The sequence below is a fragment of the Heteronotia binoei genome, chromosome 2 (genome assembly GCF_032191835.1).
Source record: "Heteronotia binoei isolate CCM8104 ecotype False Entrance Well chromosome 2, APGP_CSIRO_Hbin_v1, whole genome shotgun sequence".
Lineage (NCBI taxonomy): Eukaryota > Metazoa > Chordata > Lepidosauria > Squamata > Gekkonidae > Heteronotia > Heteronotia binoei.
This window is the reverse complement of record NC_083224.1, coordinates 22,114,434-22,133,246: the sequence shown is the minus strand read 5'-3', so window position 1 is coordinate 22,133,246 and position 18,813 is coordinate 22,114,434. Positions and strand designations below refer to the sequence as shown.

The 18,813-nt window shown below is 48.0% G+C and overlaps 1 protein-coding gene across 1 annotated transcript in view; it reads left to right on the top strand.

The window, feature by feature from the left end:
- The window catches only part of EEF1A2 (eukaryotic translation elongation factor 1 alpha 2), a 58,222-nt gene that overhangs the window by 16,051 nt on the left and 23,358 nt on the right, over positions 1-18,813 (top strand). The window contains exon 2 of the mRNA XM_060230667.1: positions 7,629-7,808. Within this exon, the coding sequence (XP_060086650.1) occupies positions 7,629-7,808 (180 nt within the window). The remainder of the gene's footprint in view (positions 1-7,628; positions 7,809-18,813) is intronic.

The window sequence follows — 18,813 nt, the reverse complement described above, 5'->3', positions numbered from 1 at the left end:
ACTGTGTGAGACAGGATGGTGGGCTAGATAGACCACTGGTCTGATCCAGCAAGGTTCTTCTGATGTTCTTATGACTGGCAGAGGCTCTCTAGGGTCTCATGTGGAGGTCTTTCACATCACCTACTGCCTGGTCCTTTTAACCGGAGATGCCAGGGATCGAACCTGGGACCTTCTGCATGCCAAAACAGCTCCTCTGCCATTGAGCCATGCCTCCCTTTGTGCCTGATTTTGCTGCTTTCATCAGAATACTTGCAGCAGCTGGAGCAGAACTGAGTACCCCACACAGCTTCTTGACCCAACAGAAGACAAACAAGAATATTTATTTATTTTAGTAAATTTCTATTCCGCCTATTCCCCGTAGGGCTCAAGGCGGAGTACAACATATAATAAAACAATAAAAACATTTTAAAACAGACAACTCAACAGCACTCCGGTTACCATGACATGATGTGAGCCTAGCCATCTCACATCATGATATTTCATAGGGATGGCAGTTTTTATTCCAATTCCTAGCACAGATGATAGTTGGGAAGCCAACCAGATGAAGAATAGACGCCCGCAGCCTCAGCTAAAAGCCTGGCGGAACAGCTTCGTTTTACAGGCTCTACGGAAGGCTAATAAGCCAGGTAGGGCCCTGATCTCAATAGGGAGCTGATTGCATCAGGTTGGGGCCAGAACTGAAAAAGCCCTGGCCCTAGTTGAGGTGAGACGGGCGTCTCTTGGGCCTGGGATGGCCAACAGATGTTGGAGGCCAAACGTAACGACCTCCTGGGCATATATGGAAAGAGATGGTCCCGCAGGTATGTTGGTCCCAGGCCATGTAAGGCTTTAAATGTTAGCACTAGAACCTTGAAGCGGATCCGGTACTCGACGGGCAGCCAGTGCAGAGCGCCGTCCGAATGCCCACCCGTAAAGATGGTGTAGTCAGCAAGTGAGCCGCTGCATTCTGCACCTGCTGCTGTTTCCGGATCAGTCTCAAGGGTAAGCCAGCGTAGAGCGAGTTGCAGTAATCTAGTCTGGAAGTGACCATTGCATGGATAACTGTAGCCAGGTCCTGGGGGGAAAGATACGGTGCTAGCTGAAGATAACAAAAGGCAGACCTGAAGATCTGCTGAAGATAACAAAGGGCAGACCTGGCAACCATCGTGATCTGGGTCTCCATGGAAAGGGAGGCATCCAAGGTCACTCCCTAGCTCCTCACCTTTTGGGTTGGCACCAATGCGGCACCGTCCAAAGCCAGGAGCTCGATGCCCATATCCACCCCACCCCAACTCAGGTGCAGGACCTCCGTCTTACCTGGATTCATCTTCAGCTGGCTTTGTTGTAACCACCCAGCCACGGCTCCCAATGCCTCGGACAACTGGTGAGGCGGTGATACAACTGGTGATACCATCAGGGGTGGTGACTGACCGGCCACTCATCAACAGATAGAGCTGGGTGTCATCAGCGTACTGGTGGCAACCCATCCCAAAACCTCGGGCAATCTGGGCAAGGGGGCGCATATAGATGTTAAATAATATTGGCGAGAGAATGACTCCCTGCGGCACTCCACATATAAGTGGATGCCACAAGGAAGTCTGCTTGCCAAGCACCACCCTTTGTCCCCATCCCCAGAGAAAGGAGGAAAACCATTGTAAGGCCACCCCCCCCCCGAACTCCGGCGACGGTGGCGGTGGGTCATAAGGTCGTAATCGACCGTGTCAAATGCTGCTGACAGATCAAGAAGTATCAACAGTGCTGACCCGCCTTGATCCAGATGCCGTCTTAAGTCATCTGTGAGAGCGACTAGGACAGTCTCCGTCCCATGGCCCGGGCGAAAGCCGGACTGGAATTGGGTGCAAGGCAGATGTCTCATCCAGGAAAACCTGTAACTGCTCCGCCACCGCTTTCTCAACTACCTAACCCAGAAACGGCAAATTCAAAACTGTGCTGTAGTTGGCCAAGACCCCAGGGTCTAATGATGGTTTTTTTTCAAAAGCAGAGGAACCACTGCCTCCTTCAATTTCTCAGGGAAGGTCCCTGTTGAAAGGGACAAGTTGACAATATCACCCAGAGAATCCCTGATACCATCCCGACTGGCTTTAAGTTTCCACCTGCTGGTGGAAGACTGCAACAGAGCTTTTTGGTCTCAGGATTCCTATCCCCTAGTTGGGCATGAAGTTTTTTAGATGGCTTTAGGTAGCAGCATTACTCATTCTCCTCCTTTCAGTCTGTGGTTTGGAGTCATTCCTAGGGCAGCAGCGTGAAATCTCTGTGCCATGAGCTGGCCCTACGACTTCTTGCAAGACAGAGGTCCCCAACCTAGTGTTCCTGAGCATCATGGCACCTGTTGCCATCTTTCTTGGAGCCCACCAAACGTTCTTAGAAAGTGGACAGGGCCAGGTGGGGCTTTTGCCCAGCGAGGCTTCTAATTAGCTGCTGGAGATTTGATTGGCGCTGCAGATTTTTCAATACATCACTTTGGCAGCAGCTGCCCTTGCAGCCCAAGCATCTTCAGTGTGTGACTGAAGAGAAGCTGTGGCGGCCATTTTGTGGCGGATCTCACCACACAGTGTCAAAGGTCCAAAGGTTTTCACAGGCTCAAAATGGTTGGGCACCCCTGTTGTAAGACTTCGGTGCATGCCTACATGTAGTAACTACTGCATATGGCATTTGGAAACAGAAGACAATAATCTGGCTCTGATGAGCTACATTTTAGGATGGATGATGGATGGATGGATGGATGGTAGGTAGGTAGGTAGGTAGTAAGTAGACAGATGGTATTGAGCCCTGTGACGCAAAGTGGTAAGCTGCAGTACTGCAGTCCAAGCACTGCTCATGATCTGAGTTCGATCCTGGCAGAAGTTGGGTTCAGGTAGCCGGCTCATGGTAGACTCAGTCTTCCATCGTTCCAAGGTCGGTGAAATGTGTATCCGGCTTGCTGGGGGTAAAGTGTAGATGACTGGGGAAGGCAATGACAAACCACCCCGTGAAAAACCTGCCAAGAAAATATCATGATGTGACATCACCCCATGGATCGGTAATGACTTGGTGTTTGCACAGGTGACTGCCTTTACCTTTACCTTTTAGGCAGATGGTAGATAGATACAGGGCTTTTTTTTTGTAGCAGGAACTCATTTGCATATTAGGCCACACACTCCTGATGTAGCCAGTCTTCCAAGAGCTTACAGTAAGCCCTGTAAGCTCTTGGAGGACTGGCTACATAAGAAGGTCGTGGCCTAATATGTAAAGAAGTTCCTGCTACTAAAAAAGCCCTAGATAGAAGAAGAAGAAGAAGCTATTGGATTTATATCCCGCCCTCCACTCCGAAGAGTCTCAGAGTGGCTCACAATCTCCTTTACCTTCCTCCCCCACAACAGACACCCTGTGAGGTGGGTGGGGCTGGAGAGGGCTCTCACAGCAGCTGCCCTTTCAAGGACAACCTCTGCCAGCACTATGACTGACCCAAGGCCATGCTAGCAGGTGCAAGTGGAGGAGTGGGGAATCAAACCCAGTTCTCCCAGATAAGAGTCCGCACATTTAATCACTACACCAAACTGGAGAGATCACAAAATTTATATCTCACAAGGGCCACCAAGGTAGATAACAAATTAAAACATAAACAATAAAATCAGATTTTAACTCTCCCCCCCCCCCCAAAAAAAATCACAATGAACAACAGAGCTAAAGTTTATACAGAGGCATAAAAATAATAATGAGAGGTTGCTTAGGGATTGCCAAACCAAAAAAAGTTTCCACCTGTTGGTGGTGGAAGACTGCAACAGAAGGGGACAGATGACTCTCCCTGCTAATAATACTCCCCAATAGTACTTTTGTATTATTGAATAGTTCATTCCTTTAAAATCACACAACTGTGATGGCGTAGATTTCCAGGAACCCCACAGGACCATTCTGTCTAAACTCCTCCACTCCCTCCTCCTCTCATTCCTCTATTACAAAAACAAAATTGTTCTTTGGTGTTTTATATGTAGCAAGTTCAGGTTTAAAGGTAGTCCCAGGGGAAATGGCTTAGGCCACTGTATGAAGACTAAGGTTGCCAACTTCCAGGTGATGGCTGGCAATTTCCTGGGATTACAACTAATCTCCAGGCAACAGTGATCAATTCATCTGGAGAAAATGGATGGTGTGGAAGGTGGACTCTCTGGAATTGTACCCCATTGAAGTCCCTCCCCTACTCAAACCCCGCCCTCAAGCTCCACCCCTAAAATCTCCAGGCGACCCTAATGAGGAACTTTCTTGCTTTGGCTTATTTCCTGGAGGTTGTCAAACTGTGTTTTATCTGTCCCTAAGGATCAGTTTTTTGGAGTTACATGTTGCCACACATAGAGCCCGGTGGCGCAGAGTAGTAAAGCTGCAGTACTGCAGTGGGAGCCCTCCTCTCACAACCTGAGTTCGATCCCAGTGGAAGCTGGTTCAGGTAGCCGGCTCCAGGTTGACTCCAGCCTTCCCTCCTTCTGAGGTCAGTTAAATGAGTACCCAGCTTGCTGGGAGGAAAGTGTAGATGACTGGGGAAGGCAATGGCAAACTACCCCGTAAAATAGTCTGCCGTGAAAATGTTGTGAAAGCAGCGTCACCCCAGAGTCGAAAATGACTGGTGCTTGCACAGGGGACTACCTTTACCTTTTTATTGCCACATCCAGGGTTGGCGCTGGGGGTTTTGCTGCCCCAGGCAAGGCCCCGCCCCCCCACCCTCCAGTGGGGGAGAACCCCCAGCACCAACCCAAATTGGAGGTTTCCTCTTGACCCTTCACTTCGCCAGATCACTTGGCCCTTCACTTTCTGAGGATGCTGGGGAAGTAGCCGGGGTAGGGACAGTGGCTCAGTGGTAGAGCATCTGCTCGGTAAGCAGAAGGTCCCAGGTTCAATCCCCGGCATCTCCAAAAAAGGGTCCAGGCAAAATGGTGTGAAAAACCTCAGCTTGAGACCCTGGAGAGCCGCTGCCAGTCTGAGAAGACAATACTGACTTTGATGGACCAAGGGTCTGATTCAGTAGAAGGCAGCTTCATATGTTCCTGTCATATATATGTATATAAACACCACTTGTTCTTGGTTCTGAGGGATTGTGGGAGCTCCTCCAATCCCTCAGAGTGGAGAAAAAAATGAGCTGGAGACTCAGGGACTGCATGAGCGGGGAGGGGGCACCCGTCCCTCACCCCTGCTGGGAGCTGGGGCCCTGGGCAGTTACCTAGTTTGCCAACTCCCATGCATCGGCCCTGGCCACATCCATCCTTCAAGGCGTTCAGGGTGGTATACAGATTTCTCCCTTGCCCACTTTTTAAATTCTTTAACAGCTCTATGAGGTAGGTAAGGCTGAAAGAGAGCGACTAGCCCAGGGGTGGCCAAACTTGCTTAACACAAGAGGCACACAGAATAAATGTCAGATGTTTGAGAGCTGCAAGGAAGGGAGAGAGGGAGGGAGGAAGGGAGGGAAATAGATTGAGACAGGTGGAAAGAAAGCAAATTTAATTTTAAATGTGTTCTGGAGAAGAATCTTGAGAGTCCCTTGGACTGCAAGAAGATCTAATCAGTCAGTCCTAAGGGAAATCAACCCAGACTGTTCCTTGGAAGGTCAGATGCTGAAGCTGAAGCTCAGATACTTTGGCCACCAAATGAGAAGGGAGCACTCACTGGCGAAGCCCCTGATGCTGGGAAAGACAGAAGGCAAAAGAAGGGGACGTCAAAAGATGAGATGGCTGGACAGCGCTACTGATATGACTAACACAAATTTGAGCAGATTTCGGAGGGTGGTGGAAGACAGGAGGGCCTGGCCTGACTTGGTCCACGGGGCCGCAAAGAGTTGGACTCGACTGTGTGACTGAACAACAAGTGTTCTCCAAGCTGCTGGCTGGCTTGGCTTGGAGAGGTGATTAAAAGAAATGCCTTCTCCAATCTGGCTGATGCGGTAGCAAGGGCTTCAAGCGCCACGCAATATGTGTGATAGAGCCACATGTGTCTCCCGAGCAGCCGTTTGGCCTCCCCCGGACTGGGCCACGTGCACCATAAAATGTTATGCTGGTAGGTCACATGTAATGCCAGGTATTGGAGAGATAAACTTTTTAAAGGATGCAGAGGCAAACCCCAGAACGATATTATTTTTGACACCAAAAACTAACTTGCTTTTTAACTATTATGACGTCTGAGTCCAGTGGCACCGTTTAAGATCACCAGAGTTTAATTCCGGGTATAAGCTTTTGTGCGCTTACACATTTCATCACGTGCACACAAAATTTTATACCCAGAATTAAACTTTTTTGGTCTTAGAGGTGCCACTGGACTCAAACTTCGTTCTGTTGCTTCAGAGCAACACAGCACCCCACCCCACCCCACTTGAATCTGCTTTAAATATTAACACTCTTACAATATTTCCCACGATGCCCACCCCGCCGCTTCCACAGCCTGTTACTCATTAGCCTTGGGACAGTATACAAGGACATAAAATTGCAGCCTCTGTCATCTGACAATAAATCTAATGACTAGTTGCTTGTGGGCCGGACAAAAGCCCTGGATGGGCCAGTCCCTGGTCATTACTCCTCACTGGCATATGCGTATTCTGGCATTTATTGAAAATATGGGTTAACATGTGAGGTTGTGTCGATCGTCATAATGTTTGAACTGGGGATTTCCTGGGTAAGGTCTTCAAACTATACCGCTTCATCTCAACCGACAACTAAAAGTTCCTGCATATAGAAAACTAATGTATCAGAGGAGAACTTTGAGGAGAACCTTTTCCTTCACCCCTAGATTTCTACGTGCAGGGTCAGCTTGGTGTAGAGGTTAAGTGTGTGGACTCTTGTCTGGGAAAACTGGGTTTGATCCCCCACTCCTTCACATGCACCTGCTGATGTGACCTTGAGTCAGTCACAAGTTCTCACAGAGTTGTTCCCTCCCAGAGCAGATTCTATCAGAGCTCTCTCAGCTCTACCTAACTCACAGGGTGTCTGTTGTGAGGTGGGGAAGGGAAAGGAGATTGTAAGCCACTCTGAGACTCCTCGGAGAGCCAGTTTGGTGTAGTGGTTAAGTGTGCGGACTCTTATCTGGGAGAACCGGGTTTGATTCCCCACTCCTCCATTTGCACCTGCTAGCATGGCCTTGGGTCAGCCATAGCTCTGGCAGAGGTTGTCCTTGAAAGGGCAGCTGCTGTGAGAGCCCTCTCCAGCCCCACCCACCTCACAGGGTGTCTGTTGTGGGGGGGGAAGGGAAAGGAGATTGTGAGCTGCTCTGAGACTCTTCGGAGTGAAGGGCGGGATATAAATCCAATATCATCATCATCATCATCATCATCATCATCATCATCATCATCATCATCATCATCATCATCATCATCATCATCATCATCATCATCTTCTTCTTCTTCCTCTTCCTTCTTCCTTCTTCCTTCTTCCTTCCTCCTTTCCCCTCCTCCCTCCTTTCTCCTTCTCCTCCTTCTTCTTCCTTCCTCCTTCTTCCTTTCTCCTCCTCCCTCCTTTCTCCTTTCTCCTTCCTCCTTCTTCTGCAGTGAATGATGAGAGCTCCCACCTGCACTCCGAATGGTACACAGACTGAACACCTTGGTGAGATCTAGGCTTTGGCCTCTGAGCCACATCTGATTCATGTTTCTCTTATCCTTTTCCTTCTCTCCTTCCTGCTAGATGGGGAAGGGATCCTTCAAGTACGCCTGGGTGCTGGACAAGCTCAAAGCCGAGCGGGAGCGAGGAATCACCATCGACATCTCTCTGTGGAAGTTCGAGACCACCAAGTACTACATCACCATCATCGATGCCCCCGGCCACAGGGACTTTATCAAGAACATGATCACGGGGACCTCACAGGTGAGAAAGGGAAGGTGGACCCCTCCAGGCCTCTGCAGGTTGTAGGCTGCACACCTGGGAGGTGTCCAGGTGTACAAAGGATAGTTGTAGGACTCCAGAAGTGTAAGTTGGCTGTAGAAAGGAGGAGGGAGGACGATCTGGCTCAGAACCAAGGGGTTTTTGAAAACTGTCTTCCTGCATGGTTTCCCCACCCCCAAAATACTTTCCTTCCATAGCTAGGCTTGCCATTCTCCAGGTGGGGCCTGGAGATCTCCCAGAATTACAACTGATCTCCATACTACAGAGATGAGATCCCATAGAGGAAATGGCTGCTTTGGTGGGTGGACTTAATGACATTATACTCTGCTGAGGTGCCCCTCCCCTTCCCAAACCTTGCCTTTCCCAGCTCCCCCCCCCCAATCTCCTGGACCTGGGGGGCTTTTGGCCACTGTGTGACACAAAGTGTTGGACTGGATGGGCCATTGGCCTGATCCAACATGGCTTCTCTTCTGTTCTGGGAGGAGGCCTGATCCAACATGGCTTCTCTTCTGTTATAGAGCTGTTTTTGTTGGCAGAAGAAAAGAGGACTCACTCACAAGAATGGATCTAAGTTAAGGGTGGGAAGGTACTGGCTGGATATTTGGAAAAACCTTTTGGCAGTAAGAGTTGTTTAAGAGTGGAATCAGCTACCAAGAGAGGTGGTGAGCTCCCCTTCACTAGCAGGCTTGAAGCAGCAGCTGGACAAACACTTGTCAGGGATGCTCTAGGCCAGGGGTTGCTTAACATAAGAGCAACATAGAATAAGCGTCTGATGTGTGAGAGCTGTCAGACATGAATGTCAGATGTTTGAGAACCACAGGAGAAGGAAGGAAGGAAGGAAGGAAGGAAGGAAGGAAGGAAGGAAGGAAGGAAGGAAGGAAGGAAGGAAGGAAGGAAGGAAGGAAAATAGATGGAAAATAGATGGAAAAGGGAGGAGAAAGAGAGGTGGGAAGAAAGCAACTTTAAATGAATTCTCCAAGCCACCCAACTTGGCGACATGATTTAAAGAGACAAATGCCTTCTCCAACCTGACCAACGGGGTGGTGGGGGCTTCAAATATTTGTGAAAGAGCCCCATGTGGCTCCCGAGCCACAGTTGAACATATGAAGCTGCCTTATGCTGAATCAGACCCTCAGCCATCAAAGTCAGTATTGTCTACTCAGACTGGCAGCGGCTCTCCAGGGTCTAAAGCTGAGGTTTTTCATGCCTATTTGCCTGGGCCCTTTTTAGTTGGAGATGCCGAGGATTGAACCTGGGACCTTCTGCTTACCAAGCAGATGCTCTACCACTGAGCCATCATCCCTCCTAAGTTTGGCTACCCCCTGCTCTAGGCTGATCCTGTCTTGAGCAGGGGGTTGGACTAGATGCCCTGCATGGCCCCTTCCAACTCTGTGATTCTATGAAGATAGATCAAGATGGGTAGCTGTGTTAGTCTAGTCTGTCTGTAGCAGTAGAAAAGAGCAAGAGTCCTGGAGCCACCTTCAAGACGAACAACATTTGTTGCAGGGGAAAAGCTTGGACAACGAAGCCAGAAAAGACAGGAAAGAGGTCTGCCTACTCCAGGCTGGGAAATTTCTGGAGATAAGAAAGTGGAACCTGGGGAGGGTTGGGTGTGGGGAGGAGAGGGACCTGAATAGGTTGTAGGGTTGCCAACTACCAGGTGGTGGCGGGAGATCTCCTGGAATGACAACTGATCTCCGGACTACAGAGATTGGGTCAATGGGAGAAAATAGCTGTTTGGGTAGATGGGCTTTATGGGACTATACCTTACTGAGGTCCTTCCCCTCCCCAAAGTAGGCCCCTCCCGCCAACTCTCTGGGAATTTCCCAACCTAGAGCTGCCAACACTATTATTAGCTTCTTTGGAGGATGTTAAGTACAGGGTTCAAAGCGTGAGGATGCTCAGGAGATAGTGAATCCAGCTCTTATTCAGTGATTACAGCATAGCAAGGTAGAAGAAGAAGACTGCAGATTTATACCCTGCCCTTCTCTCTGAACCAGAGACTCAGAATGGCTTACAATCCCCTATATCTTCCTCCCCCACAACAGACACCCTGTGAGGTGGGTGGGGTTGAGAAGGCTCTCACAGTAGCTGCCCTTTCAAGGACAACCTCTGCCAGAGCTATGGCTGACCCAAGGCTATTCTAGCAGGTGCAAGTGGAGGAGGGGGGAATCAAACCCGGTTCTCCTAGATAAGAGTCCGCACACTTTACCACTAAACCAGATTGGCTCACAGTTCAGGTAGGAACTGAACAGGGGTATAAATCTGCAGTCTTCCCAGAACCAATGGGTTGAAATTAAATCAAAAGAGATTCCGGCTCAACATTAGGAAGAACTTCCTGACCATTAGAGCGATTCCTCAGGAGGCTTCCTCAGGAGGTGGTGGACTCTCCTTCCTTGGAGGTTTTTAAACAGAGGCTAGATGGCCATCTGACAGCAATGAAGATCCTGTGAATTTGAGGTAGGTATTTGTGGGTTTCCTGCATTGTGCAGGGGGTTGGACTAGATGACCCTGGAGGTCCCTTCCAGCTCTATGATTCTGTGATGCTAGGCTTGCGGGGCCAAGGGCCCTGCTTATATGGGACTATATGCCTTCTCCAACCTTATATGCATGTAAATAACCCCACACCCAAACCCAACACACATAACTATAGATGCACGGCTGTCCTAAAGTCCCCTGATTGGCCTCCTCCCAGAATCCAATTGGCCATTGTTATGGAGCCTCAAGCTAGGGTTGCCAATTCCCAGGTGGGGGCAGGGGATCCTCCGTTTTGGAGACCCTCCTCCCACTTCAGGGTCGTCAGAAAGCGGGGGGAAGGAAGGAAATGTCTGCTGGGAACTCTGTTATTTCCTATGGAGATTTATTCCCATAGAAAATCATGGAGAATTGATCTGCGGGGCTCTGGGGGGGCTGTTTTTTGGGATAGAGGCACCAGATTTTCGGTATAGCATCTAGTGCCTCTCCCCAATATACCCCCCAAGTTTCAAAAAGATTGGACCAGGGGGTCCAAGTCTATGAGCCCCAAAAGAAGGTGCCCCTATCCTTCATTATTTCCTATGGAAGGAAGGCATTGAAAAGGTGTGCCGTCCCTTTAAATGTGATGGCCAGAACTCCCCTTGGAGTTCAATTATGCTTGTCACAGCCTTGATCTTGGCTCTACTCCTAATGTCTCCTGGCTCCATCCCCAAAGCCCCCAGATATTTCTTGAATTGGACTTGGCAACCCTACCTCAAGCTCAGCCAACTCCCTGATTGACCCTAAGGGCAAGTTCTAGTTTCAGTACATAACAGAGGATGAACTCTGTGAGTTTGGGGAGGGACCTCTCTGGAGAATGAACTGTATTGTTATACGTCCCTCCCCAAACCCATAGCGTTCATCTAGGTGGGGGCAGGGGATCCCCCAGTTTGGAGGCCCTTCCCCCGCTTCAGGGGAGTCAGAAAGCGGGGGGGAGGGGAGGGAAATGTCTGCTGGGAACTCATTCCCTATGGAGATTTATTCCCAAAGAAAATAATGGAGAATTGATCTGCAATTATCTGGGACTCTGGGGGGGGGGCTGTTTTTTGAGGTAGAAGCAGCAAATTTTCAGTAGAGCATCTAGTGCCTCTCCCCAAAATATCCCCCAATTTTCAAAACGATTGGACCAGGGGGTCCAATTCTATGAGCCCCAAAAGAAGGTGCCCCTATCCTTCATTATTTCCTATGGAAGGAAGGCATTGAAAAGGTGTGCTGTGCCTTTAAATGTGATGGCCAGAACTCCCTTATGAGTTCAATTATGCTTGTCACAGCCTTGATCTTGGCTCCACCCCTAACGTCTCCTGGCTCCACCCCCAAAGTCCCCAGATATTTCTTAAATTGGACTTGGCAACCCTACATTCATCTTCCAAAGCACCCATTTCCTCCAGGGGAACCAATCTCTACATGGAGATCAGCTGTAATTTTAAAAGATCTCCAGGCTGTACCTGGAAGTTGGAAAAACAAAGAAGGGAAAGAAACTTAACCCAAAAACTGGAGTAAGAAACTGAAAGGTTAATATGCAATTAAAGGGCCAAAGATTAAAAACAAAGTGTAAAATAAATCATAAACCAGCATGCGTGTGTTTATTGTAGAAAGCTAAAATCATTTAAGGGCCCATCATTATCCTATGTACAGTCATAAAACCACAATGGGAACCCACTCAACTTGACCTGACGTGTTTCGACCTAGACGGGTCTTCTTCAGAGGTCAGAAAGGTAAGTGCACATATTGGCTCATAATACAGAATAGAATAACTCTTGGCACATAGGCTCTGACCTTACACCTATCTTGATCAATTCTGGACCATGCGCCATACAATAAGACACTGGATGCAATATGTATGCCCTTGCCATGATCCTGGGCCTAGTGAGGCCAGCAGGCCCCAGGAAAGCCTGCTTAGGAGTTACTGGGAAAAGCCTACATCTCCCAGGATCCTCTCTGTCTCTCTGATTGGGTAGCAAGGGGTTTGGAGGGAAACAGGCCCAGAGAGGGGTGGGGCCTGGGAAGAGAAAATATAAAGTGGGTGTTCTTTCCCTGGAAGACTGAGATGGAGGCAGGCTATCGCCTGGAGAGCTGGAAGCAAGGGAGAGGCCCTTACCCAAGGGAGGGGGGGGTAAGTGTAGTATTAGAGTAGGGACATATGAACATATGAAGCTGCCTTTTACTGAATCAGACCTGTGGTCCATCAAAGTCAGTATTATCTTCTCAGACTGGCAGCGGCTCTCCAGGGTCTCAAGCTGAGGTTTTTCACACCTATTTGCCTGGACCCTTTTTTGGAGATGCCAGGGATTGAACCTGGGACCTTCTGCTTCCCAAGCAGATGCTCTACCACTGAGCCACCATCCCTCCCCTAAGAGATAGATGCATTATGTAGAGATTATAGATGCGGGACAGTGGGAAGACTGATAGATGCATTATGGCTTTTGTTTATTTTCCCTTCACCCTTTTACTGTTTTATGCACCTTGGTTGTTATATTACATTGACCTTTTAATAAACTCCCCCCCCCCCCTGTTGTTAACTCTGCCTGGTCCTCACTCCCATTATTTGGCCTAAGCTAAGGGAGGCCTGGAAGGGCTTGGGAGGGAACTCTGGGCCTTCTCAAGGGAGACCCTTAACCCAGCGTGGTGGCAGCAATCGGTAAGACCCCCCCTGAGTCGTGACATGGTGGCTGCAGCGGTGGAGTGGACTAGTTTTGGACCCTGGTGAGGCAGAGTGCCATTTGGCCTTGATAGATTTTTTTGCTGCTGGCTTAAGGAAGCCACATTTTCTGAAGGTGCTGGCAAGACCAAGTAAGGTCTGGTAAAGGTGGTGAAAGGGTGTTTTGTTTGTTTTCTAGCTCTTGGGTCAACTGGATAGTGAGGCTAGATAATTAGTGTATGCTCCTCCAGTCTGGGAAAGAGAAGCCAGAGGACACGCCTGTCCCTAGAACAAAGATCCAAATGGGCTGTTGGTCTGATGTCTGAGGAGAAAACGCCAGACAGAGAGATGGTATATCCAAGTGAGGAGGCCTTGCGTCTTCAACTGCAGATTAAGCAGTTGAGAGGGCCAGGCTCAAGGTAGAATTGAAGGAGAAAGAGACTTGCAGCCAAGATAGAATTAGAGAAAGGAAGGATGGAGCTGGAAAGAGAGAAAATGAGGCTGGCTCATGAGCTTGAACTGGCAAAAATTGAAAAGGGGCTGCTTCCTCCAGATGTTGCTGTGCAGGGAGATAGACGGAAACACCCCTTATACAAGGAAGGGGAGGACATTGAAGCATTCCTGCAAAACTTTGAACAAGTTTGCATGGACTACAAGCTTCACCCAGAAGTGTATATGGAGAAGTTGAGACCCCAGCTAAGTGGAGTTCTGGCTTCAGTGTCTGGGCAGATGGAAGGTGAAGAGAGGTCAGACTACAAGCTGTTCAAACAGCGAGTGTGTGAGAGGGTGGGGCTCTCCAAAGAAGGCGCCTGCAAGAGGTTCAAGGAAGTGAAACCTGAATGCAAGGAATCCTGCCTGCAGTTGATGTATAGGCTGGGGAAGGCCTACGACCTATGGCTTGAAGTAGCCCACGTGAAAACTCTAGATGATGTAAAGGCTTTAATGTGCATTGACCGGTTCTTGACTCTTATTCCTGAGCACATTAGACACCCGCTGATTGACAAGAGTCCTTCCACCGTCAAAGATGTGGGACAGTGGGAAGACCGCTTGGCTGAGGCATACGGAGGGTGGAGACCCAGCAACAGTTGTGATTGGCACCCAAAGCTCCCTCCTGACCCTGGTGCTGAGGAGCAGTCTGAAGTGAAGGAAGAACTGTCCCAGCAACAGCCTTCTAGTTCTACAGGTGCTGGTGAGAAGCTGCCAACTGGAGATCGGAAAGTGCCTTACTGTTATTCCTGGAATGAGTTGGGGCATATCTGGAGTCAGTGCCCAAAGTCTACCACTACTGTGGTATTCCACATGATGCCAGTGGGCCCAGGTGAAGGAAGGAAGGTGCCGCCCATCAATGAAGCAGAAGGAGTTACTCTTCCATTGGCCAGGATACCCATCCAGTATGAGGGTTGGACTGGAACATGGAAGGTCGCTGTGTATGAAAGCACGATTGTGTCCATGTTTATAGGGGAGGATTTGGCGGAACATGTATTTAGAAGGCAGAAGAAAGCAACTGAATCCAAAGTGGACTGAGAAGAGGAGAGAAAAGCTGCCGATTGCAACTGTTTACAGAGACAGAATAAGAGGCCTCAAGAATATCTCTAAGCCTTTGTCACTTCATTAAATTTCCTTGTGGTCCAGCATTGTTCTGTTGTTTTAAATGGTTTTAGCTTTCTACCATAAATACATGCATGCTGGTTTATGATTTATCTTACACTTTGTTTTTAATGTTTGGACCTTTAATTGCATATTGACCTTTCAGGTTTCTTACTCTTGTGCCTGGAAGTTGACATTCCTAGCAGGTCAGCTTGCAAGATCCTGGTAGGGGCAGGGGTTAGGGAGGTTTGGGTGCATTTCCATGCAGAAAGACCTCCTGCACCCAGTGGTGGAGTCACTTTCTGGGAGGGCTTTCTACTCAGTATCTGAAGTGGAAGTCGAGGTTGCTCCCCACCTTCACTGGGTCCCCTTAGGAATGGTTGACAGCAGGGTTTTTTTGTGTGTAGCAGGAACTCCTTTGCATATTAGACAACACACCCCTGATGTAACCAATCTTCCAAGAGCTTACAGGGCTCTTAGTACTGGGCCTACTGTAAGCACCAGGAGGATTGGCTGCATCAGGGGTGTGTGGCCTAATATGCAAAGGAGTTCCTGCTCCAAAAAAAGCCCTGGTTGGCAGCAGTCACTTACAGGGAAGTGAGGAAAGGGGCACATTTTGGAAGCACCATTGGGAGTTTTCCCTGTTCCCTGTCGCCAACCAAGACCCAGAAGAAAGCCTATCTGCATAGCTCCACCTCTTCATCTGCATAGCTCCACCCTTGGGCGTGCTAGAGGAGGGAGGGGACCTGGGAAACGTATTTGAAAAAGAGCTCTGGAAACAGTTCAGGTGGTATGGCGTTTGGTCTGACCTTTTTGTTTTTTTGTTCCTCGTGAGCAAGGAGGAAGAAATCCTCCTGGGCTTAGTGGCTATTTTTAGGCGCAGATGGCTCTGTCAGGTTTTGAGTGTCAAGGCAACGGTTCCGAGAACTTGCTCGGTTTACAATATCAAGAGAGCATTAGCTAATCAGAGCCTAGTATGAGGCTGTAACGTTTCGGGAATATTTCAGATGACGGGCGGTTAAAGAGATCCGTGTGCCCCTTTTTGACATTTTCATCCCAGAAGGGGAACTGCATTAATCCTCTGCAGGAAAATTAAATGTGTTTGTTTTCTTGCTGAAGAATCTCTCCTTCTTTGGAGGTTTTTAAACAGAGGCTAGAGGGCCATCTGACAGCAATGAAGATCCTGTGAATTAAAAAAAAGTAAAAGTAATCCCCTGTGCAAGCACCAGTCGTTTCCGACTCTGGGGTGGCGTTTTCTTCACAACATTTTCACGGCAGACTTTTTATGGGGTGGTTGACTCAGCCATCCATCCTTCCGAGGTTGATAAAATGAGTCACCAGCTTGCTGGGGGGGAAGTGTAGATGACTGGGGAAGGCAATGGCAAACCACCCCATAAAAAGTCTGCCGTGAAAACGTTGTGAAAGCGACATCACCCCAGAGTCGGAAATGACTGGTGTGCGCACAGGGGACCTTTCCTTTCCTTGCCATTGCCTTCCCCAGTCATCTACACTTTCCCCCCAGCAAGCTGAGTAATTTTACCAACCTCAGAAGGATGGAAGGCTGAGCCACCCTCAGCCAGCTACCTGAAACCAGCTTCCGCCAGGATCGAACTCAGGTCACGAGCAGAGGGCTCCGACTGCAGTACTGCAGCTTTATCACTCTGCGCCACGGGGCTCTTCCTTTGAATTTAGGGGGAGGTATTTGTGAGTTCCCTGCATTGTGCAGGGGGTTGGACTAGATGAGCCTGGAGGTTCCTTCCAACTCTTTGATTCTTTTTGTGGGCTCACTGAGTCAGACCCACGTAGTAGGATTTTGCTAGGTAGATATAGAAGAGAGCAGGATTCAGGCTCAGAAGCACCTTAAAAACCAACCAGGTTAAACCAACCTTAAAAACCAACCAGCACCTTAAAAACCAACCAGGTTTTTTCCAGGGTATGCACTTTCCAGAGTCAGGTCTGGACTTTTTTACTGCTGGTTGAGCTGCCAGCTCTGGGTTGCAAAATACCTGGAGATTTGGGGGATGGAGCTTTGACAGGGCAGGTTTTGGGAAAGGGAGGAGCCACAACAGGGTATAATGCCATAGAGCCCACCTTCCAAAGCAGCCGTTTCCTTCAGAGGAACTGACCTCTGTCGTCTAGAGATCAGTGATTCAAGGGGGAGATCTCCAGGCCCCACCTGGGGGTTGGCAATGCTAACTGAAGACTAACACAGCTACCCACTGGACATTATCTAAGTAAGAGATGATGAAGGGGACCCCCCCCCCCTTCTGCGCTTCAGGGTTAAAGAGCCTTATTGCTTGGTGAGATGCAGGGTTCTTTTTTGTAGCAGGAACTCTTTTGCTTATTAGGCCACACCCTCCTGATGTAGCCAATCCTCCTGGAGCTTACAGTAGGTCCTGTGCTAAGAGCCCTGTAAGCTGCTGGAGGATTGGCTACATCAGGGGCGTGTGGCCTAATATGCAAAGGAGTTCCTGTTACAAAAAAAGCCCTGGTGAGATGTCATTATGTAAAATTCAGAAGTGATCAAGAGAAGTACGGAGATGGTTTGCAGTCATTAGGGCTGGTACTTTCCCCAGGTTTTGCTAAGATAATTTTCACCACTAGTGACTGAGGAATTACAGGTCCGCATTTGATCTTTGTGGGGAGATCATGTCTGGATGGAATCGAAATCAGCCATGAGGGAACCCTCCCCCCCCCCCTTTAGAGTGTGTACTCTATACATATTTATAACAGCAGCCATCATGTTGTCACTTTTTTATTATTGATTTTTTTTAATTATAAATTGAAATAGGGGTACAGAAAGAAAGAAGGAAAAAGGGGGATTATAAGTATTATATTTAGTACTTGTGATAAGTACTATATCATAAGGGCGAATAGCATCAAAATAAGTATAGAACGTAAGCATTTAAGATACATAATGTTTGGTAGTTTCTATATACCAGGGGTGGCCAGTGGTAGCTCTCCAGATGTTTTTTTGCCTACAACTTCCATCAGCCCCAGCCATTGGCCATGCTGGCTGGGGCTGATGAGAGTTGTAGGCAAAAAATGTCTGGAGAGCTACCATTGGCCACCCCTGCTATATACTATGTTTATTATTTAAAAGCTAATATTTATTACCATTAGGTATTGTTATTAACATTGATTATTTCATTATATCTTCTAATGCATCTTAGTGTTAGCGTAGTTATCATAATCAAATTTAAATCCGAAGGTATTTTAAGAGCATTTATAAAAATGAAAAAGGATAACCGTACAGTAGGTTCATATATATATATGTCAAAGTTAACTTTTACAATCTCAAATATGCAATCATTTCAAAGAATGTAGCACTGTTTCAAAAAAATATATATTTATGCCATTATAATATTGTCCGTAGCAACCTTAATTATATTAATGCAGTTATATTAATGCCTATGCTTTTCTTTATACTGATAACTGAAATAATAAAGAGCATTTCGATAGCTAATACAAATAATTCATTTTTCATCTTTACTACTAGTACTACTACTACTATATTGGATTTATACCCCGCCCTACACTCCAAATCTCAGAGGCCCAGAGCGGTTTACAATTCCCTTTCTCTTCCCACAACAGACACCCTGTGAGGTAGGTAGAGCTGAGAGAGCTCTCTCGGAAGCTGCCCTTTCAAGGACAGCTCTGCGAGAGCTATGGCTGACCTGAGGCCATTCCAACAGCTGCAGGTGGAGGAGTGGGGAATCAAACCCGGTTCTCCCAGATAAGAGTCTGCACATTTCACCATTGCACCAAACTGGCATAGCAATTCCTGCCTCCTTCCCTTCTTTTTTCAAATGATTTGACTGGTCTTCTGTGTATATAATTGGTTAGTATGGCCATGATGCTGTATTCTGCCATTTTACCTCTCCAGTTTTCATTATTTGGGCACTCTTCAGCTTTCCATTTGGTTGCCCATATTATTCTGGCTGCAGTCAGCATGTATCTAAACTTTCAGTTTTATCTGGTAGAATTTCCAGTATATAGTCTGGTTTCATTTCAAAATTAATACTGCTGCTTTTGAACTTGAGTAGGTTTTGAAACTCGAGCGCCAGTTGTAACAGATTTCATTCCTCTTCAGCCTCAGGTGTTTCTGTATAGATAACCCTCCTGTAAAGATTTATTTATCCACTTCATTCATATCCCACTTTTCTCTCCAATGGGGGCCCAAGGGGGCTTGCATCCTTCTCCTCTCTTCCATTTTATCCTCACAACAACCCTCTGAGGTGGGCCAGG